Source organism: Saccopteryx bilineata, chromosome 2 (genome assembly GCF_036850765.1).
Source record: "Saccopteryx bilineata isolate mSacBil1 chromosome 2, mSacBil1_pri_phased_curated, whole genome shotgun sequence".
Lineage (NCBI taxonomy): Eukaryota > Metazoa > Chordata > Mammalia > Chiroptera > Emballonuridae > Saccopteryx > Saccopteryx bilineata.
Window position 1 is genome coordinate 306,038,024 of NC_089491.1, and position 26,833 is coordinate 306,064,856.

General features: G+C 46.2%; 1 protein-coding gene across 1 annotated transcript in view; it reads left to right on the top strand.

Annotated features, from left to right (window-relative positions):
- PIK3C2B (phosphatidylinositol-4-phosphate 3-kinase catalytic subunit type 2 beta) overlaps nt 1-25,455 on the top strand; it is a 75,043-nt gene extending 49,588 nt beyond the window's left edge. The window contains exons 15-33 of the mRNA XM_066261609.1: nt 658-800; nt 2,045-2,233; nt 3,652-3,745; nt 3,869-3,963; nt 4,391-4,571; nt 5,367-5,474; nt 6,102-6,194; nt 7,006-7,135; nt 8,343-8,479; nt 12,493-12,662; nt 13,153-13,309; nt 13,589-13,698; nt 15,010-15,211; nt 15,975-16,099; nt 17,499-17,616; nt 19,791-19,872; nt 20,278-20,384; nt 23,290-23,418; nt 23,936-25,455. Coding sequence (XP_066117706.1) covers nt 658-800; nt 2,045-2,233; nt 3,652-3,745; nt 3,869-3,963; nt 4,391-4,571; nt 5,367-5,474; nt 6,102-6,194; nt 7,006-7,135; nt 8,343-8,479; nt 12,493-12,662; nt 13,153-13,309; nt 13,589-13,698; nt 15,010-15,211; nt 15,975-16,099; nt 17,499-17,616; nt 19,791-19,872; nt 20,278-20,384; nt 23,290-23,418; nt 23,936-24,124 — 2,559 coding nt within the window. The 3' untranslated portion in view covers nt 24,125-25,455. The remainder of the gene's footprint in view (nt 1-657; nt 801-2,044; nt 2,234-3,651; nt 3,746-3,868; nt 3,964-4,390; nt 4,572-5,366; nt 5,475-6,101; nt 6,195-7,005; nt 7,136-8,342; nt 8,480-12,492; nt 12,663-13,152; nt 13,310-13,588; nt 13,699-15,009; nt 15,212-15,974; nt 16,100-17,498; nt 17,617-19,790; nt 19,873-20,277; nt 20,385-23,289; nt 23,419-23,935) is intronic.
- The last annotated feature ends 1,378 nt before the right edge of the window (nt 25,456-26,833 follow it).

Consider the following 26,833-nt stretch of genomic DNA (forward strand, 5'->3'; position numbering starts at 1 on the left):
ATGATATAGAATGAAAGCTTCAAGAGGCAGGCATTTTTGTCTGTCTTATTTACTACTCTATGCCCAGGGCATAGAACAATGCTTGGCACATATTAATGTTCAGTAAACATTTGTTGAATAAAGGAACACAGAACTCATTTTAAGAACCAACTCACCCAGTTCTGATATCTATTTTAGGAGGACAAACATCGGGCAGCATAGAGCAGGGAACCCAGGATCATAGGCTTAAGCGTTGGTAGGAGCCTCACCTGGTGTGTGGCCTGACTCCCATCAGGCAGCAGAGCCCTCCAGAACTACACTGAAGGCTCCCCTGCCTCGGCTTGGAGGCTTCCAGTGTCTCGGCTTGGCGACACTTCTGTTCAGAGTTCCAGCCTGAGGCCGTTTCCTCACCTAGATAAATCTCAGCCCAACCTCTGTCTCACTCACTTGCCTATTTTAATTTCTCTCCATTTCCTTCTCTTATTTTTTTAGAAGTAACAGCTGAAAAGAATTTTAGAGAGCACCAAGTTTAACAGGGTTATTTCTAAACAAAGAACCCGAGGGTCAGGGAGGGAGGAAGGCACCAGAGTGTGAGAGAGAAGCTGGAGACCTCAGGAGGTGGCAGCCCCTTCTCACCTGCCTGTTCTCTCTCCTTGCTTTTCTGGTGCCATGCCCTAGATTGACTTCCCCACCTCAGCCTTCGATATCAAGTTCACCAGCCCCTCTGGAGACAAGTTCAGCCCCTGCTATGAGTTTGGCAGCCTCCGGGAAGAAGACCAACGCATGCTTAAAAACATCATGCAGAAGGAGTCCCTGTACTGGTGAGGCCCAGGGCATCCCTCCTGTGTGGCTCAGACCTTGCTAAGTCTCTCACATGCTGTCTAACCTCTCTGACCTCCCAGTTCCATTTCTTTGTCCTCCTGCTTTGAGAGGAGAGGTGGGATAGTGTGGGTGTTGCTACCTGAGCAGGAAGTTTTTATGAGCTAAAACAAGGCAAAATGGAGTGGTCACGGTCAGGAAATTAGATCTAGGAATGCCCATCCCCATGCTGGGAACCTGGCCCAGAATTACTTGCCAAGAGGACCAGAACTTTGCCCCACAATGCAGATAAGCTGTCTACTACTTGCAGTCCATTGAGGCAGCTAGCTGCTGATTGGACCGCCCTGCCCCCACATCCTGTCCCTTCCACACCCACAGCCTTTGCATTTCTCTGGCCCTGTTACTCTCCAAAAAGGATCAGGTGTCAGGGCAAGCTGGCAGTTCTCAGGGGTAAGGGAGTCCAAGCTGATCTCATCCTTGGGCTGCTTCTCTCACCAGGATTAGAGCAAAGGGCTGAGGAATTAGGACCTGGAGGAGCTGGTGGAGTGCCTGTTCCATGTTCCTCCCTGGCTCCTGCACTGCCCTGTGCATGTGGGTGGGGAAACAGACAGAGCTCATCTCTCTCCTTTCTGTCCCACCCAGTGCAGCCAGAGTAGCTGAGTGACTGTGGACCTCCCCTGCCCCCACTCCTCTGTGGACCCCTGCCTTCATTAGTCCCTCAGCTCCCTTCTCCCATTAAACACCTGATCTCAGGCCAGACCTAATTAGCTGTAGGTCCTATAAAGCCTCCAGCTGGCCCCAGGAAGCTCCGGGATGCCTCTGAGCTGCCCACACACTCTGCCGTAGGGGAACCATTGCCCTCTGGTGGCTCTACTTGGGAGTGGTGCCCTAAAGCGCAACCTTAGGCAGGGGAGCAAATTCCCCGGTTTTTGGCCCTGAATTCTGCCTCAGGTCTGAGACGTCCCAGAGTCAGCAGGGAAGTTGAGATTTTTGGCCCTGGTTTACACATTGGGATCACCTAGGCATCTTTTAAAAATAGCCGTGTCACTTCCCCAGACATTCTGAATTCATTGACATGGATGTGGCCTGGGCATGAGGATTGTACAGAGCTCCTTAGGTGACTGTAATGTGCTGAGAAGTTGGGGAATCATTGAATTGGAGAGTGTGCAGCATTCCCCTGGAGAATAAGTACCCTACCCTCTGACTGGCTCTGATCTCGCACCTCCTCTGATACTCGCACCCTCAGGCTCACTGATGATGACAAAAAGCGCCTGTGGGAGAAGCGATACTATTGCCACTTGGAGGTGAGCTCACTTCCACTGGTGCTCGCCAGCGCCCCCAGCTGGGAGTGGGCTTGCCTGCCTGACATCTATGCTCTCCTGAAGCAGTGGACCCCCATGAACCACCAGGATGCCCTGGGGCTCCTACATGCCACGTGAGTTGTAACACCCCACCTGTACTGACCAGGTGTCCTTCCAGAAGCCAGGGCTTGGCATTGCCCATCACTGATCTGGGCCAGTTCTGGAGAAAGTGGTAAAGTGAGGCTGGAAATTCAGGGCTTTCCCCCTTCTCCTTCTCTGCTTTTTCTTTGTCTCATTTCCCCCCAGTGTTATATTATGAACATTTCTCAAACATATAACAAAATTGAACATTTCAGTGAACATCATCTACCTACCACCTGGATTCTGACCAATAGCATTTGCTCTGTTTACTTTATTGGATATGTATCCATCCATCCATCCATCTATCCATCAATCCATCTTATTTTTTATGTATTTTGATATAAATTTGAGGCATAACTCCCTCCTAAATACTTGAGCATGCACATCATTGATTAGAACTTAATGATTGTTTGTTTGTTTGTTTTTCTTTTGAGGCAAAATATATATGTAAAGAAATGCCCCATCCTTACCTGCACAATTGCTGAGTTTGGGAAAGTGCACACACCTGTGTAACCCAGACCTTCTCATTTAGCTCTACTTTAACAGTCCCCTCTTCCCTCTTTCCTCTGCAGGGTTCTAGGGATCCAGGGCTCTCAGTCTCAGACCGCTGGGCTGCCTTTCCCAGATAATACTCAGTATTCTCGGTTTCTTTTTCACCCTTTCAAGAATTAAAATGTACTCCATCCTGTCCTGCCTTTAGGACTTTTTGAGGCAATGGCTTTGCTCTGCTGAACTAATTATTCAGCCCAGGTGTGATGGCTTATATAAAATTCCATGACTCTCTATTATTCACTTGGCAAGATTTGCGTTAAATGTTGGTACCAAAACACAATAATGCTTTAAGCCTCCTGAGGTCTCTTTGATGGTAGGAATTTATGACCAAGTAGGAGTCAAGGAAGAAGTCTTTGGGAGTGGGATTGAGGATTTTGTCCTGTTTTTCTTTTTAAAAGGTATTAGTATAAATTTGTTTTTCTAATTGAATTTATTGGGGTGACATTGGTTAATAAAATTATGCAGGTTTCAGGTGTACAATTCTATAATAATATCTGTATATTGTACTGTGTGTTCACCACCCCAAGTCGAGTCTCCCTCCATCACCATCTGTGCACCCTCTAACCTCCTCCATCTCCTCCAACCCTGACCTGTTTTCTTTAAGTCATACAAGGAAGGAACATGACCCACCCTCCTGTTCATCTGTGGCCTGAGTCCAGCTCTGACCAGGGGCCAGGACCATTCTTAAGGTTGCTACCACAGAAGGTGTTAAGGATCCTTCTAATGTCTTTGGCAGAGTCTGGGGGTCATTGCCTTTTCTCCACCTGTGTCTCTAAAGCTTAGGTGTGAAGCTGCTGGCTCACTCCAGTGCCTCAGAGCCTACATCTTGGTGGTCAGGGGGCTGGGTTCTGTTTTGCAGCTTCCCAGACCAGGAGGTACGGCGTATGGCTGTCCAATGGATTGGGTCACTGTCGGATGCCGAGCTGCTTGACTACCTGCCCCAGCTTGTGCAGGTGGGTGGAATGGCCTGCCCTCCAGTTCCCACCCGCAAGCCCCTTAGGACCTAGTGTGGAGATAGCGGTTGGCATAGATTACAGGTGGTCAATATGGCCTTATCTTCCCTCTCTCCTAAACAGGCCCTAAAGTATGAGTGCTACCTAGACAGCCCCTTGGTGCGCTTCCTCCTAAAACGGGCAATCTCTGACTTGAGAGTGACTCACTACTTCTTCTGGTAAAACTGTGTGCAAGGAGTGGGAGGGAGACGTGGGTCCTTGACGCAGCGGTGTGCGACTCCTCGGCGTGCAGGGTGGGGAGCTGAGCGGTCTGGGTTCCAATGTGTCGCTGACTTACCGTGTGGCTTTGGGGTCTCAGTTTACCCCCGTGTAGCACAGTGAGGACTTTCTCTGGCCCTCCTGCCTACCCACACATGACAGAAAGAAAGGAGAAACCGATGCTGGGGAGCGGGGTGCGCTTCGAATCTTCTTCAAGGCAGAGCAGGCCCAGACTGGGATAGGGATGAACACTTCTAGAACTGTTTTCCCTCCCAAGTTTGGGACGGGTTTTCCAGGGTTGGAGCTGAGTCTGCCCCCCTGCCCCCCAAAACACCTTTGCCTGTGATCCTTCGAGTGGCCTGACTGCCCACTCCTTTTGCCTCGCAGGCTGCTGAAGGATGGCCTCAAGGATTCCCAGTTCAGCATCCGCTATCAGTACCTGCTGGCCGCCTTGCTGTGCTGCTGCGGCAAGGGGCTGAGGGAGGAGTTTAACCGCCAGTGCTGGCTCGTCAACACCCTCGCCAAGCTGGCCCAGCAGGTCCGGGAGGCCACGCCATCTGCACGGCAGGCGAGTGGACTGAGACTGCTCCGACCCATTTCTGGGCCTGGGCTGGTGCAGCCAGTCATTCACTTCTCAGGCATCCGAACCAGCCAGGATGGCCCTTGCCCATTTCTGATTTGGGAGCTGGAAGGTCGTGACTCTTAAATTTACAGTTACAAACTGATAGTCTGCAAGCTGGATAAAGTCCATGGATATGTTTTGTTTGGCCTGCAAAGTATTAAAATTTTAATTCTTTGCCCTAGAGGCTAAGCACAGTTGTGTAGTTGTTTACTGCACAAGAGCACCCAGTCAGGGGGGGCCAGTGAGGACTGAGACCCAGTCAGACTGCTCACTGTGCTGTGAGCCGTGGCTCAGGGCTGCTGCCACCCAGAGAGGGCACCTTTATCTGTCTGTACAAATGAGTTGTGTTAGAGGCCAGCAGTATGCCTGCTGCTAACATTTAAAAATTAAGAGATTGTAGAATCCCAATTGTTAGCTTTTCTTGGCAGCAGTCTGAGCAGCCTCTCCCCCCTTAACACGTAGCCTGCCCTATTGGTTCACAGGGACCTGCTGTAAGCTAGTCTGTCACCCAGCTAGCCTCTTGAGGCGCTGGGCTTGCTGCCCGTGCACTGTGCCACACTGGGGCACAGGAGGGGTGGTCTTTCTTCTTCATGGTCTCCAGGAGGCTGTCCATACTTCCCAGGGGGTTGTTTTTATACCAGTCACTGCTGGGTGCCTGCCCTGGGGAGGGGCCTGGTTCTGAATGGAGCTTATGGGCCCCTCATCTTACCCATCCTCCTTTGCCTCTCCTATCCCTCTCAGGGGATCCTCCGCACAGGCCTAGAGGAGGTAAAACAGTTCTTTGCCCTCAACGGCTCCTGCCGTCTGCCGCTCAGCCCCAGTCTGTTGGTTAAGGGCATCGTGCCAAGGGTGAGTGACCAGTCGGTGTGGGACTCTTGGAGTGGGGAGGGCTCAGTGGAGGTGATGTCCTCATAGACCTGGTTATTGAGAAAAGAGTGGAAAAAAGGTATATTTGGGATCTCTCCCCAACCCTAATGCATAGGGACTTTGGCTTAACAGGTATGCAGGGTGGAGAATCAGGGTAGAGAGGCCAGGTAAGAGTCTTGTGGTGATTTGGGGTTGAAGCCAGCTGGTGAAGCTGTTGTTTGTGATTTATGAGCAGTCTCTACTCTTGATACTGCTCTGAGGGTTATTCATGCTGGTTATTGTGTTTCATCCTCACAACTGTCATAAAGTTGTACTGTTAGGAGCCCCATTTCACAGAGGAGTAAACTAAGGTATAGATGGGATACACGACTAGTAAGTTGTGTGCAGAATGAACTGAAGGGATGAGAGATCAAGTGCTCGAGCTGAGCTTGTGACAAGCTGAATAGATGATGGCAGTTGGGAAGGAAGGGAGAAATAAGGTCTTCCGAGAAAGTTTGGAAGAAACCCTGAGCAGGTGGACCAGAAGCACTCGACCCAAGTAGACAGGCTGTTCTCCATCCTGGGTATGGACCACCCCAGCCCTCATCACTATACTCTCAACTGTGGCAGGACTGTTCTTACTTCAATTCCAATGCCGTCCCCCTCAAGCTCTCCTTCCAGAATGTGGATCCGCTGGGTGAGAACATCAGAGTCATCTTCAAGGTGAGGACATTTCCCTCAAGCCTGGCAGAATGGAGTTGGTAGAGAGAAGGGGAGGACGGAGCCTAAGGGTGGCAGAAGCAGCCCGAGGCCAGTTCTCGTTCTGCTATTCCATGCTACCATTTTCATATATGAAAGACCATCAGGTGAAAGGAAATAGACTGATTCTGTATGGCCCCAGAGGTTGGTCCATGTAGGGAGGCAACTGACAGATCAATATACAGAAGCATTTTCTAGGAGACAGAGCTACCCCAACAATGGACTAGAGAAGGTGGCTTGTCCCTGGGAGTATTCAATTTAAGCAGAGGCTGAATAACTATGTGACAGTGATGTTGAAGAGGAAATTAATATATCAGGTGTAGGTTGGACTAGTTGAACCCTAATAGCTAATACATCCATGCTTCAGAGAAATGAATGATAGTTTCAAGGCAAGTAATCAGTGGGAAGATAAAATGCACATACACACATATATAAATTTATGTGTATATATGTATGCATGTATGTTTGCTGTGTGTAAGTTCTGAATCCAAGATATAAACATCCAAGTTGTAAAAAGGATCGATGGTCAGGAGGGCTGCATGAAGAAGGGGAATCTGACTTCAATTCCGATTGGGATGTGGAGGTTGGGGAAGATCCGGAACACTGCATGGCCCATCTCTGGGTAGTCTGACCTGGTGTGAGCTGAGTGGGCAGGTCAGAGGTAGAAAACTGGGCATTCTCTCCCTGTCACTATAGTTTGGATCCTCCTGGGAGATCTGGGAGCTAAGGGAGGTGGTAGAGATGGTTCTGGTCATCACTGTCTTCCTCCCTCTAGTGTGGGGATGACCTTCGTCAAGACATGCTCACCCTGCAGATGATTCGTATCATGAGCAAGATCTGGGTCCAGGAGGGGCTGGACATGCGCATGGTGATTTTCCGCTGCTTCTCCACTGGCAGGGGGAGAGGTCAGTTGGCAGTGGATGGGGCTGTGAACAGGCGTGGGGGGGATGGGGAATGCCCTTTGCTTACTGTCCTTTTGCCTACTCCCAATACCAACTGTGTGCTGCTCTGGAAACATGGAAAAGGGCAAGATGATTTTATTAGAAGCAGTGGAGTGACATAAAAAAGAAGGCAGGGCAGAGAGACTTATGAAATAGAACAACCAGACATACTCTGTAGACTTTGGACCCTAATTCAGCCAAACTAACTGTAAGAAGGTATTTTTTGAGACAGTTTGGGAAAATATGAATATGGACTGGATTAGGTGAGATTAGATTAGATGAAAGTAAAGAATGATTTTTAATTTTTGGATGTGATAATGGCATGGTGGTCTCTCCTTGGTAGTGGTACATGAAATATTTCTGAGTGCAATAACATGGCTTGGATTTGCTTTAAAATACTCCAGCCAGGGGGAGGCAAGCAGCAGTGTTGGGTACACGAAACAGATGAAACCAGATTAGTAAAGTGTTGATAATTTTCAAAACTGGACAGTTGTTATATGTGAGTACATGATCCTTTTCTTTATTCTTATATGTATTTTAAAAGTCCCAGAATAAAAATTAAAAACAAAAAGGAGCAGCAGGCCCTGGCTGGTTGGTTCAGTGGTAGAGCGTTGACCCCGGTGTGTGGATGTCCCAGTTCGATTCCTGGTCAGGGCACACAGGAGAAGAGACTGTCTGCTTCTCCATCCCTCCCTCTCCCCTTCTCTATCTCTCTTTCTCTCTTCCCCTCCTGCAGCCATGGCTCTATTGGTTTGAGTGCATCATCCCTGGGTGCTGAGGATGGCTCCATGGAGCCTCTGCCTCAGGTGCTAAAAATAGCTCAGTTGTGAGCATGGTCCCAGGTGGGCAGAGCATCGGCCCCACATGGGAGTTGCCGGGTGGATCCTGGTCAGGGTGCATGTGGGAGTCTGTTTCTCTATCTCCCCTCCTCTCACTTGGAAAAGAAGGAAAAAAAATTAAATTTAAAAAAGGAGCAGCAGCTCTGAATAGGAGAGACCAGAGTCACAATGTGGAATGTGAGACCTGGGGAATGATGTCCTTTCTACCACGATCTGCTCCCCTTGTTATCCCACAGTTTAATTTACAGAGAAGCATCCAGCAAAGCGTGTGTACCACTCCCAACAGTCCCTTCTCTCTGCTCTGGAGAATGACCCCAGTGCCTCCCTTACAGGGATGGTGGAGATGATTCCTAATGCTGAGACCCTGCGCAAGATCCAGGTGGAGCACGGGGTGACCGGCTCCTTCAAGGACCGGCCCCTGGCCGACTGGCTGCAGAAGCACAACCCTGGGGAGGACGAGTACGAGAAGGTAGGCTTGGGAGTGGCAGGCGAGGCTGGGGTGGGGCGTGCCCGACTCTGGCACATCGCTGTGCTGCCAGGAGACCTGCACATGCTCTGAGAAGACAGTTCAGCTGTATTGTTGACTGGTGTATCCAGATGTCTAGGGTGGGTCAAATGATGGTAAACTGACAGATAATCTGGTGTCCAGCTGGAAAACCTTTATCGAGGTCCCCTGGTAGATTGAATTTTGGAGTGGGGGGGGACAACTTTTGAGAACTTGTCTATATCTCTCCTAATTGTGGATCCTGTTCAGCTCTTCTGTGCCCTCTGAGGGGTTCAGTACTTTGTAGAACAAGAGTTAGTTGGAAGGGACTTTAAAGATCATTTTAATCCAATTCTTCTCATAGACGTGAATTAAGATCCACTCAGTTCCTAGTTATGGAGCTCGTGTGTGGCAAGGCTGTATCTGGAAGCCAAGATTAAGGTTAGATAGGAGATGGAGATATGGAAAAGGGGCTGACCTGTTCCTCAGTTGGAACTTTGCTAGGTGGTAGGGCGTTGGTGGCCAGTTGTGTGTGGTCCATGGCTACTCCACAGCTTTGTTGCTCTGCTCTGTGTTAACTAAGTTTAGGGAACAAGTCACAATAACCAAACTCATCAGAGACTGACTGTAAGCCAGAAATGCTGATTTATATATACTGCGCACAAAAATTAGGGGATATTTTATCACTTTATATTCGTTTTGAAATACCCCTAATTTTTGTGAGCAGTATAGTTTAACTTCCAAGGGAATCCAAATACTAATTTATATTGATCAGTGCATTTTATCCCCAAGGAAAACCAACCTGGACAAATTATAATAAAAATATTGTTTAGGGAACATCTAATTTGATGATCTTCGATGGCCTTAAACGTTGATGTTCCTCAGGGTGGAATTCCTAACCTGCTGTACTCGGCATTCTTCTTGTGCCAGCTCATCGTCTCTTCTTTCTTTACCACCCACGTGCTGATGGCTTCCAAAGCCCTCCTGCTTCCCTTCTCCAGTTGTACACACTGTAGCCACCTGCTTGCTGGACATCTCATTTGTGTTTCACCCAAACCTCAAACTCAGTTTAGGCAAAACTCAGCTTTTTATCTCTTTTTTTTTAATTTTTTAAAAATTTATTCATTTTAGAGAGGAGAAAGAGGAGAGACAGAGAGAGAGAAGGGGGGGGAGGAGCTGGAAGCATCAACTCCCAGATGTGCCTTGACCAGGCAAGCCCGGGGTTTCGAACCGGCGACCTCAGCATTTCCAGGTTGACGCTTTATCCACTGCGCCACCACAGGTCAGGCTATCTCCTCTCTTGAAAGCGGCTTTTTGTGTGTTTCCTCCTAGTAAATGGTATGACTCTGTGCTGTCACCCAAGCCAGAGCCATGGGTCTTCTTGCTGCTTCTGCTGCTGCGCCTGTGCTGGGCCAAGCCCTGCTGATTCTTCTTTCCAAACAGTTCTCCAGTCTGTCCTCTTCTCTGCATGTCTTTCAGTGCCTTGCTCTGTGTTCCCTGAACAACTGGCGTGTCTCCTCCTTCCATCGCCATTCTCTGCTTGATTTCAGAGCTTTGGTTTTTATTTTTTGTTTGTTTGTTTGTTTGTTTTTTGCATTTTTTAAAGTGCAGACCTGCTATGTCACTCCATTGCTCTAAGTTCTTCAAAGGCTCCTATCTCCCAAAACATAAGTCCAGAATCCATAGCACTGCCACATACAGCCTTTTGTGATCCGGCTCTGCCCACCCCTCCCTTCCCATCTCATGATAACTTACGCTGTAGCTTCAGGAGGTACTTGCATTTCCTTGATACCTTTAGATGATAGTAATTACCCTTCCCCATCCCTTAAAATCCTCCCCTCTACATTGCAGATTTCAAGGTCCTCAGACATTGGAGAGGAGTAATAGATTCTTTCCTCCCTCCCACCCATCCACTCACCCTGTATATATTTCTACTAACCTGTTTTTCAGGTATTAAACAGCCACCATGCAGAGGCAGTGTGATTGGTGCTGGAATTACTTTCTTTTAATTTATTTATTGACTTTTAGAGAGAAAGAAAGGGAAAGAGAGAGCGTGATAGACAGAAACATTGGTTTCTGTATGTGCCCTCCCTGGGGATCGAACTGGCAACCTTTGCATAACAGGACACCACTCTAACCAACCGAGCTATCTGGCCAGGGCAGTGCTGGAATTATTATTCCCTGCCAATGTAATAAAAAGGCATAGTAATTTTGATAGATGTGTGCACAACAAGAATACACGCACAGAAAAGTAACTGTGTCCTTTTAATAAGTCTCTCAAAGCTAGCTTCTCAGCTCCTCTAGCCTTTGTGCTAAGATAATGCTGGTAATGTCTTATGATGACTTCCAGCAGGAAAGAACTAGAGATATTTGGCTCTTGACCACTTATTCAGCAAAGAGAGTTCCCTACATCCTACCAGTAAAAGCCCTTAAATCAGGAGAGCTCCCCTTGTTCAATGAGACTTCCTGCCAGTAAGCAGCTAACACATTGCAAAACTGAAGTGGTGGGACTTTATTCATTTGCCCTTCGGCATACAGCTACTTTATTTTGTAAATCAAAGTGGTTGCATTTAAGGTGGAAAGAATATCTTTGTCGGTCAGTAAGTCAAGTTGATGGAGGTGAAAGGTCAAGACTGGAAGTTGATGTTATACTCCTTATTGAGTGGTTTCCCTTTCATTCCTATATTATTTCCCTTCCATAGAAAGAATCTTCTTCCAGAAGGTATATTCTGTGATATCTTTATAAACTTTCTATTCTGAGTGTCCTATGCATTAGTGATCAGGTTTAATTCAGTAAGTAGCTGGGATATTTCTGTGTGCAGCTAGTTTTGAAACAGGCCTTGTGATAAACAGCCAAGAAGATGCTGGGAGACAAGATCCCTAGACCCTGGGGGAGAAAAAGACTAAGCCCTGAGTGAACGGTGGTGGCAGCGGGGCTCTAGAACGCAATGGGGAGGAGTCAGTATGAATTGGGAAGGTCTGGGAAAGGGGTGAGACTCAAGGAAGGTCTACGAAGGATGGCGGAAATTTGTAGCGGGATGTAGGGGGAAGTCACACGTTCTCTATCTTTCTTCCATTTCCAACTCTGTATATTCCTAGTTTGCTGTGATAATTGTTGCCCTCTGCTTGAGTTCTTGAGAATTCTATAAACATCACAAATAGGATTTAGAGGGTGAAAAGTACTCATTTGTTAATTTCACATATTTTTACTTTCTGGAAAGACAGATAAGGTGACAGGTGTTGACCAGATAAAGTAAGCTGGATCCAACCACTTCTCCTTCCTATCCTGCTTGAAACTAAAAAAAAAATCTTTAAAAATAAGTAGAAATGAAACACACAAAAACAAGTTAAAAAAAAATCTCTAACACTCTTTACTAACTAGAGGTGTCTGATTTTCAAGTGTAAAACACCCCTAGAACTGTTTAACTACCTCAGTTCTTCTTTGGAGTGAAGTGGTTTTAGTGAGATTAGCATTTAGCTGTCTAAGAACACTGGGGATGGGTGCTGTTTTGGGGACTGGGAGACAGCTAGAAGAATTCTGAGCAGGGTCAGGAAAGGACCCTTAAGTTGGCTGTGTCAGTGTGTGCTTGAGTTACAATAGTCACAACTGGTTGGGAAAGTTGTCCACATCAACTTTCCTGTCCGTTCAAGTCTCTACAGTCTAGGCTGGTCAAGTTTGGGCTCTGGATGAGTTAATTGGCTTTCTAATCTTGCTCCCTGGGAGAAAGAAAGGTGTAGAAGAAGATGAATTTCAGATAAAGTGGTGGAGATATACATGGAAGCCTTCTACCTTCTCATACACCGGAAGATACACGAGACTATTCTATGTGTATCAATGTGCATGTTGGTCCGTGATGAAGGCTGAACAGGCAGATGTGAGGTGCCTTTGGGGCTCAAAAGAGAGGACAGAGTGGGTGGATGTCATTCTGGCTGTGTCCCTGGAATCCTTCCAAGCCAACTTTATGCCCTCTCCTCCCACTTCTCTTCCCTCCTCCCAGGCTGTGGAGAACTTTATCTATTCCTGTGCTGGCTGCTGCGTGGCCACATATGTTCTGGGCATCTGTGACCGACACAACGACAACATCATGCTCAAGACAACTGGCCATATGTTCCACATAGATTTTGGCCGCTTCTTGGGCCATGCCCAGATGTTTGGCAACATCAAGCGGTAAGTGGTCTTAAGTGGTCTCTGAAGCAGGGATGTATGTGTAGGACAGGGGTATCAGCAGAAATGGTTCAGAGCTGGGACACGAGCCCATGATGGAAGGGGCTACACTTCAAAGGGTGGCCTTTTGGCTGAGCAGCTTTGCAGAAGGGATGACTGAAAAAGAGGTCAAGTCCTTTCAGGGCCTTGCAGAAGGCTGGACCAGCTGTTCCCTCTTTGCTGAGGACTAAGCAAAGAGAAATGAGCTTAAACTGCAGCAAAAGAAATACAATTAGATATCCAGGGAAAAAATCCTGTTAGCTCACAGACAAGAAACCAATGAAGGATGTCTCTGGGGACATTTTAGGATTAAGGTAGAAGAAGAAAACAGAGAGCCCCATCTGTCCAGGTTTGCATAAGTAATGAGGGGCGAGGGGAACCGTCCCTGATACAGCCCCAAGGTGGGCTTCCTTCTCCATGTTGACCTTCTACCTGTATGTTCCCCTTGGCCCAGGGACCGTGCCCCCTTTGTCTTCACCTCAGACATGGCGTATGTTATCAACGGGGGTGACAAGCCTTCCAGCCGCTTCCATGATTTTGTTGACCTTTGCTGCCAAGCCTACAACCTCATTCGCAAGCACACCCACCTCTTCCTCAACCTTCTGGGCCTGGTGAGGAGCTCTGTTCCTTTTTAAACCCCTCCTTTTTTATCATCTGGCACTATCTTTGAGACTCTCCTGTCTTGCTTCAAAGGATTCCTGGAGGTCTACTCTTCTGAGCTCTAGATAAAGGCAGGGCCCAGACTACCTGGTACAATGGTGTCTGCGAGCCTCCTAGAAGTGTGAGAAGAAAAGCGTAGCTAGCTGTGAAAATCTTGCCTGATGGTGGGGAAGAAGCAAGAATTCCTGGTTGTTATAAGTGCTCTCTCTCTTCCTTTATCTTCCTTCCAGATGTTGTCCTGTGGGATCCCCGAGCTCTCAGACCTGGAGGACCTCAAGTATGTGTATGATGCCCTGAGGCCTCAGGACACAGAGGCCAATGCCACTACGTACTTTACTAGGTAACGCCCTGGGTACAAAACCTGCTGCCCACATGGAGTAATTAATTTCCAGGCAGCCTGCTTGGGAGGAGCAGGGCTAGGGAAAATGGAAAAGGCTTAGCTCATGTGGTAGAGCTAGGAGCTGACATTGTGGGTGTGCTGTCCTGACTTTGCCTCTGACCTAGGTAAATTATGTCACATCTTTCAGACTCAGTTTCACATCTGCACTTTGGTGCTAACCTTTGTTTACAGAGGTATTGCAGTCTGCCCTTACTTGCATTCTCACCAGATCTTCGTCAAATAATTTATGAGGGAAGTAATGAATTCTTAGTGATTTTTAGCCCAAAACCTTCCATCAAAACATGAATTTTATGGTTTCATTTTCCCATATTTGACAACTTTTTTTTTTTTCTGTATTTTTCTGAAGCCGGAAACAGGGAGAGACAGTCAGACAGACTCCCGCATGCGCCCGACTGGGATCCACCCAGCACGCCCACCAGGGGGTGACGCTCTGCCCACCAGGGGGCGATGCTCTGCCCCTCCGGGGCGTAGCTCTGTTGCGACCAGAGCCACTCCAGTGCCTGGGGCAGAGGCCAAGGAGCCATCCCCAGCGCCCAGGCCATCTTTGCTCCAGTGGAGCCTTGGCTGTGGGAGGGGAAGAAAGAGACAGAGAGGAAGGAGAGGGGGAGGGATGGAGAAGCAGATGGGCACTTCTCCTGTGTGCCCTGGCCGGGAATCGAACCCGGGACTTCTGTACACCAGTCCGACGCTCTACCACTGAGCCAACCGGCCAGGGCCAATATTTGACAACGTTTTTAGGCACACTGTGTAATAGCAGGGGAGTATCTATGTACAAATGTCTACAGTTTTTTTCCACGTAGATGATGTCTCCATTTTATTATGCACTCTTTTTGGAACTTTGGGAACTAAATTTTTTTCTGTTGGTCTAACACAGAACCTTTCCTTGTGAACTGAAACCTCTAGATTGAGTGCATGGTGAGGTTCCCTGGTGCTGAACCTTGGAATTCTGTTTGACAGTAATATTTAGATGTTTACATGGTGATGCTAGGTGGAATCCTTAATACCATCCTCTTGGTTAAACTGTCTTTGGCTTAGGAGGGCAGTGAGGGGAGACAAGACCCCAGGATTCTCAGGAATAACTTTAGATAATTGTGTGCCAGTCAAGTGCTCTCTGAGGATATTACATGGGGAAAATGATTTGATGTGAGTTAAGTCTCAGGTGTCAGGGGATATTCCTTGAGATAGCTCTGACCAGGCAGTGGGTCCATGGGTCCATGGTGACGTCCTCTTTCCATCTTCTCGCACCAACAGGTTGATTGAGTCCAGCCTGGGCAGTGTAGCCACTAAGCTCAATTTTTTCATCCATAACCTGGCTCAGATGAAGTTCACAGGCTCAGACGACCGACTGACCCTGTCCTTTGCCCCCCGCACACACACTCTTCAGCGCTCTGGCCGCCTCAGCAATGTCTTTCTCTGCCGCCAGGAGAAGGTCTTCTACCCCAACAAGACCTATGTATGTGTCTTCTCCAGTCTGATCTTCTCTTGCTCCCCAGTGCCCCCAGCTTACTGGGTTCTGTTCTTCACATCCACACAGTGGGCACTGGAGTCACTGAGCATCCTGTGCTGGGAGCAGTCACAGACCATGCCCCTCTCCCTGGCCCAAGTGGCCTGCCTGGAATCAGGGAACTGAATTGGATGGTTACTCCAAGTCAAGGGCCTTATGAAACATGTGCAGGAAATAATGGGTTTTCAAATTCCTGCATATGTATATAGCAGGGGTCGGGAACCTATGGCTCACGAACTACATGTGGCTCTTTTGATGGCTGCATCTGGCTCGCAGACAAATCTTTAATAAAAAAAAAATAACGTTAAAAATAGAAAACATTCTCATGTATTACAATTCATTCATTTCATTTCCTACCGCTCATTTCATGGTTGCGGGTGGCTGGAGCCAATCACAGCTGTCCTCCGGGACAACACCAAATTTTTATTGGATAATGCGTAATGTACACGGGTTGTTGTATGGCTCTCACGGAATTACATTTTAAAATCTGTGGCATTCATGGCTCTCTCAGCCAAAAAGATTCCCGACCCCTGGTACATAGGAATATCATCTCCACTGGATATACTTTTGCCCTCTTCTAGAAAGTGTATCCCCCTAATACACACACACACACACACACACACTTCAGTTACCTACTCCCTTCACTGGGTGTGGAGGCTGTGGCGGGTGTGGCGGGTGTGGCGGATGTTCTCTAAGACTTGAACCTTTGCAGATTTATGTGGTAAAGGTGATGCGAGAGAATGCTCATGAGGCCACTTACATCCAGCGGACGTTTGAGGAGTTCCAGGAGTTACATAATAAGCTGCGGCTGCTCTTCCCTTCTTCTCTCTTGCCCAGGTAACTGCCCCCTTTACTCTCTGCCAGAGGGAGGAGGAATGGGTGAGGGTTGGGCAAGATTGCAGGAGCTAGAAACTCTTCTTTGAGAGTAAAGATGGACAGTAGGCACTTGGTTTTCCTGGCCTGGTAATGAGTTTGATAACAAGTGCTCCCCCTGCTGGCCAAGCTGTCCTTGAAAATAGGGTGGGGCCCACCTGCTGGAAGGAGAACAAATTCAGTCTAAAGGTAGGAGATTTACTGAACCTGAAGATGTTTCAAGAGTTCTGATCTTTTAAAAAGTAAAAGTATTTTTCAAATATATGAATGGAAAGTGGTATATACAATATGATGAAGCCTTAAGAAAAAAGGAAATTCTAGCACATGCTACAGCTACAGCGTGGTTAAATCTTGAGGACATTATGCTCAGTGAAATAAGCCAGTCACGGAAAGACAAATACTGTGTGATATTCTACTTATATTAAGTACTTAGAAATATAATAGAGTACTATTATAATTAATATAATATTCTACTTATATTAAGTAGTAAAATTCATAGAGACAAAAAGTGAAATAGTGGTTTCCGAGGCCTGTGGTGGGAGGGCAACATGAAGAGTTGTTTAATGGGTAGAATTTCAGTTTTGCAAGATGAAAAGAGTTCTGCAAATAGTCGTGATGGTTGCACTTATCTGTGAACGTACTGCATAATGAACTTTACACTTAAAAATGGTTACATGGTAAATTTTGTGAAGTATATTTCAGTGGTCCCCAACCTTTTTTGGGCCACGGACCGGTTTAATGTCAGAAAATATTTTCACGGACCGGCCTTTAGGGTGGGATGGATAAATATATCACATGACTGAGACAAGTGTCAAGAGTGAGTCTTAGACGGATGTAACAGAGTGAATCTGGTCATTTTTTAAAAAGAAAACATCGTTCAGACTAAAATATAAATAAAACGGAAATAATGTAAGTTATTTATTCTTTCTCTGCGGACCGGTACCAAATGGTCCACGGACCAGTACTGGTCCATGGCCCTGGGTTTGGGGACCACTGATATATTTCACCATAGACTTTTAAAAATGATTTCTCAAATGATTTTTACCTTGGTGGGGAAAACGGGGGTTCTCCAAAGCCCCTGAGAAACTTCTGAGGACCATAGGACTCTCCCCAAAAGTTTGGCTTTCTTGGCTGGGGTCTGTGGAACTGTCCGGTTGTGTCCTGGGCACAGACATTGAGAGCAGCGGGAGGAATAGAGTGGGTAGGGGGTGGGGTGGGGGGAGGGGGGTCCTTGGGAAGGGAGGCAGCTCAGAAATGTGGGCCAAGTGTCTGATAATGCAAATGAAATGTGACCAAAGCCTGTTGCCTCTTAACTTTCTCTCCACCCCCTCTCTTGCGTTCATCTTCCCACTTGCCTCCCTAGCTTCCCCAGTCGCTTCACGATTGGCCGCCCAAGGGGAGAGGCCGGGGCCCAGAGGCGAAGGGATGAGTTAAATGGCTACATCTGGCATCTGATCCACGCCACCCCGGAGGTGGCCGAGGTGGGTGGGGTGTCTTCTAGCTGTTGGGCTCCGCTGCGGGGTGTGTGGGTGCCGCAGAAGGGTGGGGAGCCCGCTGGCCATCAGGAAGGGCACTGGGCTCTCCGAGTCTGAGTCTGTCTGACTGCAGTGAAGGAGCAGGAGGAGTCAGACCCTCCAGGGTCCGCATGGGAACCAATGAAATGGATGCAGCCACTCACAGTATACAGAGTCAGATGCGATCCCAGAGGGCTTCGGGAGATTAAAACCTGAGGAAGGAACGAGTTCCGGGGAAAAGGAGTTTTTTTGAGCAGGTTGAGTGTATGTAATCTGTTACTGAACCGAAGTGGTCCAAATTCTCTGTAGTTGCCAGCCAAAAGACAACTTCGAGATGACACACGGGGATTGTTCCCAGAGCAGTGTGTCCCAGAATAAAGCATCTAATTCATCTTTTTTTAGGGTAAATCATGCATGAACATCAAGGCAGACTTCATCATTCCATGGATAGGTGGGGACATTCCAGGGTACGCACAGTCAGGAAACAGTTAAATATGAACTGCATGTTCAAAAATGGCAGAAAGTCTCCACTCCTGGGTAGAGATTTTAGAATTATAATGAGAAAATAATGAGAAAAATTCAGAGGAGGTCACGGGTCCTTCGGCCTTCTCCAGCTGTTTCAGGTGGTTTCAGCTGGTTCACCTCCCGGTCCTGCAAAACATCCCAGGCTTACTCCTGAAAAAGAGTTATAGCAGTGAAACTTTCATCAAATTACAAGCTAGTGTTACGCAAACGTTATACATTTTAGAGTGATCTAATTGAGGTTACAGATTAATCAAGGCAAAGTTATAAATTCTAAACAAAGGTTAATCTGTGTTAGATTACATGCTGGCCACATGTGTAGGTTAGGTTACATATCCGCTGTTAAAGAACAAAAATTCAACAAAGTACATCGGTATTATTGAAGATTCATGAATTGGGCAGCATCCTATCTAGTAAATAGAGAGTTGTTTTGAGAAGTGGTACAGAATGAAAGGTTTTTCTAGGTTGAAACTGGGTGGTACAAGAACGAAAGGATTGGGGGGTGGGCACTGCAGTGGTCTTACCCCACTGATTATCTCACTAGTGTTGATCAGGAAATTCTAGAATGATTGGTTTACATTCCTGAGCTTCTACCTCCTTTTTACTTAGTAAAGGCTGAAGCTTTTTATTTAAAAAAAAAAAGCATTTGAGTCATTTTCCCCTTAAACCTGCTGTTTCTTAACATTTAGATGTATTTTTAAACTAGTATTATAATTTGTTTTTATTAAAATTTGTAAAATATAGCCATCAGACCCATTACCCTAACAAATCATCTAGCCATTTCCACTTTTCCTCTTATTTGTCCATATTTAAATGTGACTGTAAAGGTTTATAGTAGTTGTAGCTTAAATATAACTATATTCTTTTTTCACTTAGCATTTATAGTAAACATAACTTTAAACATCTGTACCAAATTAATACATACACTTGAAATACCATTATCTCCTTAACTATTTGCTTCATGAAAGATACTTAGATTATGTACATTTTTTCCTACCATTAATGCTAGAATGGCTATTTTCACAACCTCTCTTTTTGTTTTTCCTAGTTATTTAGGAAGCATTCTCTAGAGTAGGATTCATGGTCTTTGTCCAAGGCTGGCTCAGGCATCTACATGCTTGATGTGGGGGGTGTATCCACAGGGGAGGGAGTGGGAGGAAAGAACAGGCTGCTTTTGATCTGATGTGGCCTGGTTTTGTTTGTTCTTTTTTCTTTTTAAAAAACCTTTTATCACGAGAACTTCCAAACATACAGAAAAGTAGAAAAACAGTATAATGAGGGCATATATATATATTTCCTTTAATCTAAGTATTTTAAAATAAATCATAGATATATGACATTCTACCCCTAATTACTCACTATTTACCTCTAAAAAATGAGATATTTTTACATAATTACAATGTCATTATATCATTCAATACATAGCCATTCAAAATTTTCCTCTGACCCCCCCCAAATTCTTTTTATAGTTGGTTTGTTTAAGCCATGATCCAAACAAGAACTGCATTTTACACTTGCTTGTTATGTTTCATAAGTCTCTTTTAATCTGAAACAGTCTCCCTTTTTTATTGGGCCATTGTCTTGTTGAAGAATGACCCTGTTTTCTGATTCCATTCCAGTGTGATTTGGTGTATACTTTCTTCCACCCCCTGCCCCGGGATGAGAAGGCTCTGGGCATCAGCCCAGCTCCCAAGTCCTCAGGTACAGTGCCTTCTCTGTGACATTTCTGTAATCCCTCTGAACCATTCCCAAGGTAACTTCTGCCCCCACCTCTTTCCAGTTCTCTTTTCTTGACTTGTCGCTGTTCTTTTGCTTACTTGCTAGAGAATCTTGTTTCCCACTCAGGCTGTGGGGTGTGTTGCTCCTTGTGCAGGTTCCCCAGGGACTGGATATTCACTTGGTGATTACACACGTTGGATAGACCCATCCAACCCAACTCTAAATCATGTTCACAGATGCTACTTGGCAGATCTCCCAGGGGGTATCAGAAACCTGACATGCAGATACTTTGGGGGTAGGGAGATCAGAGGAAAATAACGTCTGCCTGGCACCAGATGCAAACAGGGCTCGCCTCATGACCTTTCTTGGTTTCCTTTGTCCCTACAGATGGCTCTTGGACTCATCCAGTTGGGAAGGTGGGAGGGGAGGTGAAGCTGTCCATCTCCTACAAAAACAATAAACTCTTCATCATGGTGATGCATATTCGGGGCTTGGTAAGTGCCTGTGTGGTGCTCATTTGATTCTTTTTTTTTTTTAAGGATTTTTAAAAATTTAATATTTTTAAAATTATTTTATTTATTTATTTATTTATTTATTTTTAGAGAAGAGAGATAGAGTAAGAGAGAGCTAGAGAGAGACAGAGAGAGAGAAGTAGAGAGAGAGAGAAGGGGGGGAGGAGCAGGAAGTATCAACTCCCATATGTGCCTTGACCAGGCAAGCCCAGGGTTTTGAACTGGCGACCTCAGTGTTCCAGGTTGACGCTTGATCCACTGCACCACCAGAGGTCAGACACCTCATTTGATTCTTTATTTTTCTCCAGATAAGACTTTGTTCTGACTGGTCAGACCTTCTCTGCCCCTGTTTCATGAGAGTAACCACAAGATTGCTGGATACCCAGCAATGGGCCTGCTACTATGCCAGATCTAGGGTGTGACCAAGCAATAGTAGACACAGCTTCTTACCACCTGTGGTGTCTGGCAAGTAGCCTAAGTACTCTGAGCCTCCTTATAATAAAGATAGTGACAGTGTCTACCTCCTAGGGTTGTTATGGGCATTAAATGAGATAATACATGTAGAACACTTAACAGAGTAGTTGGTGTTATTATGGTAATTATGATGATTATAATAAGAGAGGCCCAAGGGTTTTTTGTTTGTTTGTTTGTTTTTACCTGATTTTAGAGATAGGGCAGCCACTTGACCACCTTGGAGCATAATCAAGGCAGTATATAATTACTAACATTTTTGGTATGATTTTAAGAACATTGTGGGTAGAAGGAGAAGGGAACTTTTATTGCATATTGGCAATATGCTGGATTTTTGTAGGTTGGGGCATTGGTATGTGGCAGAAGGATCATGAGCTTTGGAATGTGAGAAACAGGTTTCATTCATTTTTTTTTTTTTTTTTTACAGAGACAGAGAGTCAGAGAGAGGGACAGACAGATGGGAATGGAGAGAGATGAGAAGCATCAATCATCAGTTATTCCTTGTGACACCTTAGTTGTTCATCTATTGCTTTCTCACATGTGCCTTGACCGTGGGCCTTCAGCAGACTGAGTAACCCCTTGCTTGAGACAACGACCTTGGGTCCAAGCTGGTGAGCTTTTGCTCAAACCAGATTGAGCCCGCGCTCAAGCTGGCAACCTCAGGGTCTCGAACCTGGGTCTTCTGCATCCCAGTCCGACACTTTATCCACTGTGCCACCGCCTGGTCAGGCTTGGGTTTCATTCTTACAACATCATTTATTCATTCATTCAGCAAAATTTCATCTGGTGCTTACTGTGAGTCAGGCACTGCTACATTAGGTCTGGGTACAGCATAAACAAAACAATTCTTGCCCTCAGGGAGCTTACATTCCAGTAGGAAGAGACAGAGAGACAAATATATGGCAAGTGCTCCAGTGAGAAATAATCCAGGCATGGAATGAGAGTAGTATCAGTTTTGCATAGAGTGGTCAGGAAAACCCTCAAGGATGAGGGGGTATTTGAACAAAGATGGTAGGAGGTGAGATGGGACAGACATATATATATGAGGGAGGACTTTTCAAACTGAGGATCCAGTTAGATCCAAAAGCCAGGAGGCTGCCTGTGGTGTGTGGGGAACTCCAAGGGGCCCTGATGGCTGAAACCTGTAGAACAAAGGAGATAGTAGGGACTGAAGAGGTCGGGGAGGGTACAGCTCACTAGAGGGCCTTGTCAGGACTGTGGCTTTTACCCTGAGTGAGATGGGAACCTTTGGAGGGTTTTGAGAGAGGCATGTAAACCAAAATTAATTTTAGACTCTAATAAAGATTAAAAAAAAAACCCAAACATTTATTTAAACAAAAACTGCTGCTACCAGGGAGAGACAGATTCAGGTAGCAGTCTAAATTATGTTCCATTATGACAAAGGGGGCCATCTTTCATATAGAAAGTTCCTGCCTAAGTTCCCAATTTTATGCAAATGAGATTTCCAACTTGTTCAATTCTGATCAGTCGTTATGGAGCAGTTCTGGTTGGACGGGGCAGGTCTTAGTCCGTTGGTCAAAAAACGAAATTAGGAACTCCCTTATAATAGTGACTCAGCTGTTGTAAACAGGCAGGGCATAGGGCAGGAAGCTGAGAGTTCAGTCTGAGGTTCTTCCTGGTATACAGAGCAAGTGAGAAGCCTTGTCAGCAAAGGGCCTTTAGGCTCTTATTCATAAAATATGGGCCCATTCAGCAGATAAATTCCTTCTTGGGTTTTACATCAAATGAATCTTTCTTCTTGAGGTTCACAGGCATAAGGTCTAACTTAAGATTTTAAAGGATCAGGCCGGATAAGTCACTAATTGATTGACCTTGAGCAAGGAACTTAATCTCCCTGACTCATTTTTCTACCTCTTTGAGGGCTACTTGGATAAAATAACAACAAAGACATTAGGCTAGGCTGAGAGAGATCTGGGATATGATGGTTCATTTGGAGGAGACCAAGTATGGCATGCCATGAGAATTTGTATAAAAAGTATAGGCTGGAGGCCTGACCTGTGGTGGCACAGCGGATAAAGTGTTGACTTGGAAAAGCTGAGGTCACCAGTTCGAAACCCTGGGCTTGCCTGGTCAAGGCACATATGGGAGTTGATGCTTCTTGCTCGTCCCCACCTCTTTCTCTCTAAAAATTAATAATAATAATAATAATAAAACTGTAGGCTGGATGTAATAGGCAATCTGATTAATGTTTTAGTAGGACACATAACATTATGGTAGACATTTTTATCAGAATGGAGCAAGATGGGAAGCAATCAAATAGACTACAATGCATTGCAAGAAGCCAGGTGTGGAAGATGAGAGTCTGGATCAGGGTGTGATCACAGGAATAGTGATCAAGAGACATATAAGAATACTCATCTTTTTTGTTTTGTTTTGTTTTCCATTTCCTTTGTAGCAACAGCTCCAGGATGGGAATGACCCTGACCCCTATGTGAAGATTTACCTCCTTCCTGATCCTCAGAAAACCACTAAGAAGAAAACCAAAGTGGCCCGGAAGACCTGCAACCCAACCTACAATGAAATGGTGTGTGGGGAAGGTGCTGGGGCAGAGCAGGCGTTTGTAATTAAAGTTGTGTTGGAACACGGCCACACTGATTCCTTTAAGCATTGTCTGTGGCTGCTCTCACGTTGCAGTTGCAGGGTTGAGTAGTTGTGACATAGACCAGGCTAGATGACCTGGAAAGCATGTTCCCTATCTTGCCCTTTACACGGAAAGTTTGCTGACTCTCAGGGTTGGGATTCCACATCTGGGGCATGCCCTGGACACTGTCCTGTGGGGAGGGAGCCTTCTGAGTCTTTGCTGATAATGGGCAGTAGCTCTAATTAAAAAGCCCCTCACCTGCTTGAACTCTGAGCAAAGAGCAAAGATCTTGAAAGCTTCCCTTGGGTTCTGTGTGCCTTCTGTATTCTCTTGGACTCTGGTTGGGGAGATACAGTGGTGTTAGCCTCAGTGGATCATGTGACCACAGACTTATCATGCATCACCCTCTTCCACATCCTGTCTTTCTCCCCTTCCCTCTTCTCAATCTCTGCATTTGCAGCTGGTGTATGATGGGATCCCCAAGGGAGACCTGCAGCAGCGAGAGCTACAGCTGAGTGTGCTGAGTGAGCAAGGATTCTGGGAGAATATTCTCCTTGGTGAGGTGCACATTTGCCTGCGAGAGCTGGACCTGACCCAGGAGAAGACTGGCTGGTTTGCACTAGGATCTCGAAGTCATGAGACCTCATGAGCCCAGCAGAGCCCCGGCCCAGGGCCCCAGGCTGGTGGTGCTGCAGGAGAGAACTCGCCCTGCTTGACGTGTCTTCTCCTTGTGAAGAGTCAGGGTCCTTGGTGGGCCTCCCTGCTGTCCAGGTGGAGGGGCCTCTGTGATAGGAGGCAGGGAGGGTAAGAGGCTCTCTGCCTTCCCCTCCTCTGCAGATTGAATTTGAGTTGGTTGTAATGAGCAGCCCCATGGAGGCTGTGAGGTTGCAGCAAAGTTTTAAGTTTACCTTGTGTCAAGGGAGCAATGCCTGGTTTGGGGTGTGTGGGTGGGCTGTATGAAGTAGCATTTTGGGGAGGGTGGCTGGATATCTTTATTTTTATTTTTAAAAAATGAAATAGTAATGTTGTCCTAACTGGACAGGAAGCCTTGTGAGAAGGGACTTACATATGCTTCAGAAGTCAAAAAGAGGAAGACTATTTGGACTTTTTGTATGATTAAGGTTCTTATTGGACTTCCCCTAAGTTTGTATTTTTTGTTTTTCTCTCTATAGGAATTACTTGGGGAGGGGCCCAGTGGGTCCTCGGTTAGAGCCACCCCTCTCTAAGGGCAGGTTGGGGAGGGGCAGGGAGGGCTGTGTGCGTGGACTGAGGCCTGTACTGCTGGGCCTTTCTGATTTTGCCTCCAAAGGAGAGCGATGTGATACCTATGTGTGTGAGGAAGGGCCTTTCTTATGGGGTTCCACAGAGGACCTGTATTCAGGGACCTGCACTCTTTTGGGGGGAGTTTTTTCTCACATCTTCCCCTACTTTGCTAGGACTCAGCCTGAATACATCTTCTACTCCCCATTCTCTTGCCCTTCGGGGGGCCATCTGGTCCCTGTGAATACGCTGGGGCTGCTCCCCCAAAGGTCTCTCCCTTCATTTTGCTCTGTGGGATAAAATGCTTCCTCAGCCCTTGATTGTGTTTCCCCCAGGGGCCTCTGGTCCTGGGAAGGGGCCTCAAGGCTGTAGATGCCAGGCGGCTGCCTGCCGGGCAGTCCGGGGAAGCCTTGCCCATAACCCACCACTCCTTTTGTGCTGCTTCTCTCCCAAACTCCGTTTCTGTCACGTTTTTAATAAGAATTTTTCTCATTCTGTGGGGCCATAAACCTATTTAGTCTGGAGCCAAAGGGAATGCCTTATCTGAAGGAAAGGGGTGTGGGATCCCACCAAAACTTGGTTTTCTCCCAGTGGTTCCCAGTGGTTTACTTTGCTCAAGGAGGCTGACTGGAGTGGTGAGTGATCCCCTGGAGCTGGGAGGGAGGGACTGGGTCTCTTCTCTCCTAATGCTCCTCATTTCCTACCATTTGGATTTAAAATTCACTTCCTTGAAAAAAAAAAAGAGGGAGAGACTTTGAGTTTGACATTAATGTTTTAAACTAGAATTGGCTGGATGTGCCTCATGATTGGGGAACAGAGTTAACGGGGGATACTTGGTAGAACTGTCTGTCCCTCCTCAGCCTCCTTCTCAGCTCCAAGGATCAGAAATTCTCCCTTTTGCTGACTCATTCCATAACTGGAGAAAGAAGCTCCATTCATTGAAGCCATAGGGCAGCAAGGACGTTTCAACTTTTCTTTTAAATGGAAAATGCCAAGGATAAAGCTGGCTGCTGTGGGGAGGGGCTAGGGAAGTGGGGAACAGGAGTGGACTTCTCCAGATGAATGGACCATAGATCTGTTACTGGCTTTTTGTCTATAGCTCATTTTATTTTGACCTCCCTTGCCCTTGATTTAAAGAGGTCTGCGTATTGTACCCACTTTCCAGATGTCCTTGTATCTCCTACTTTCTCTGGAATTGTATTTTCTAATAAATGACATTTGAGAAAAACAAAACTATTGTTTTCAAGATTGTTTGATATTTAAATGTTTAGATGGAAACATCTGGTGTACAGGAGGAAAATAATACTAATGGTTTATAAATGGTAACTTTTATATGTGCTGGTGCAGTGCATTAGATGTTTTACATTCGTCAGCTAAATATGGCCTCACAACTTGATATGACAGGTGAGTATTATAATCCCCATTTTACAGATGAGGAAACTGAGCTCACTGGGCCTAAGGACACTGCCAGTCAGTCTTGGTTCTGGAATTTGAATGCAAGTTTATTTTACTCCAAATCTTGTGCTACTCTTCCTGGGCCATGTTAAATACAGTCTCTTAAATTGGTATAATATGGCCTGATCTCTGGTGGAGCAGTGGATCAAGCATCGACCTGGAATGCTGAGGTCACCGGTTCAAAACCCTGGGCTTGCCTGGTCAAGGCACATATGGGAGTTGATGCTTCATGCTCCTCCCCCTTTCTCTCTCTCTTTCTCTCTCTCCTCTAAAATGAATAAATAAAAAATTTAAAAAAATTGGTATAATATGTTAGTTTTCAGAGTATTTTAATATATATGATGTCATTTCCCATAACAACTATCCTGGAAAGTAGATATGGCTCGTTCATTCATTCTGTAGCCAGACATTTATGGTACTTACCAGTGCTACCTAGTTCACCTAGCATGCCTCCTTTCACAAGACATACAGGCTTTGAGTTGTGCACTGGGTCCTCTACCAGACAGCAGGCTGAGCGTTAAAAGCTAAATTAAGACAATCCTCTATATTTGAAAATTCACTGGCTAGTGACATTTAATCAACCTCATTTTTATGAGAGGAAATTGAACCTCTGCGTTGCTTTGCTTTGTGACTATTACGTTGT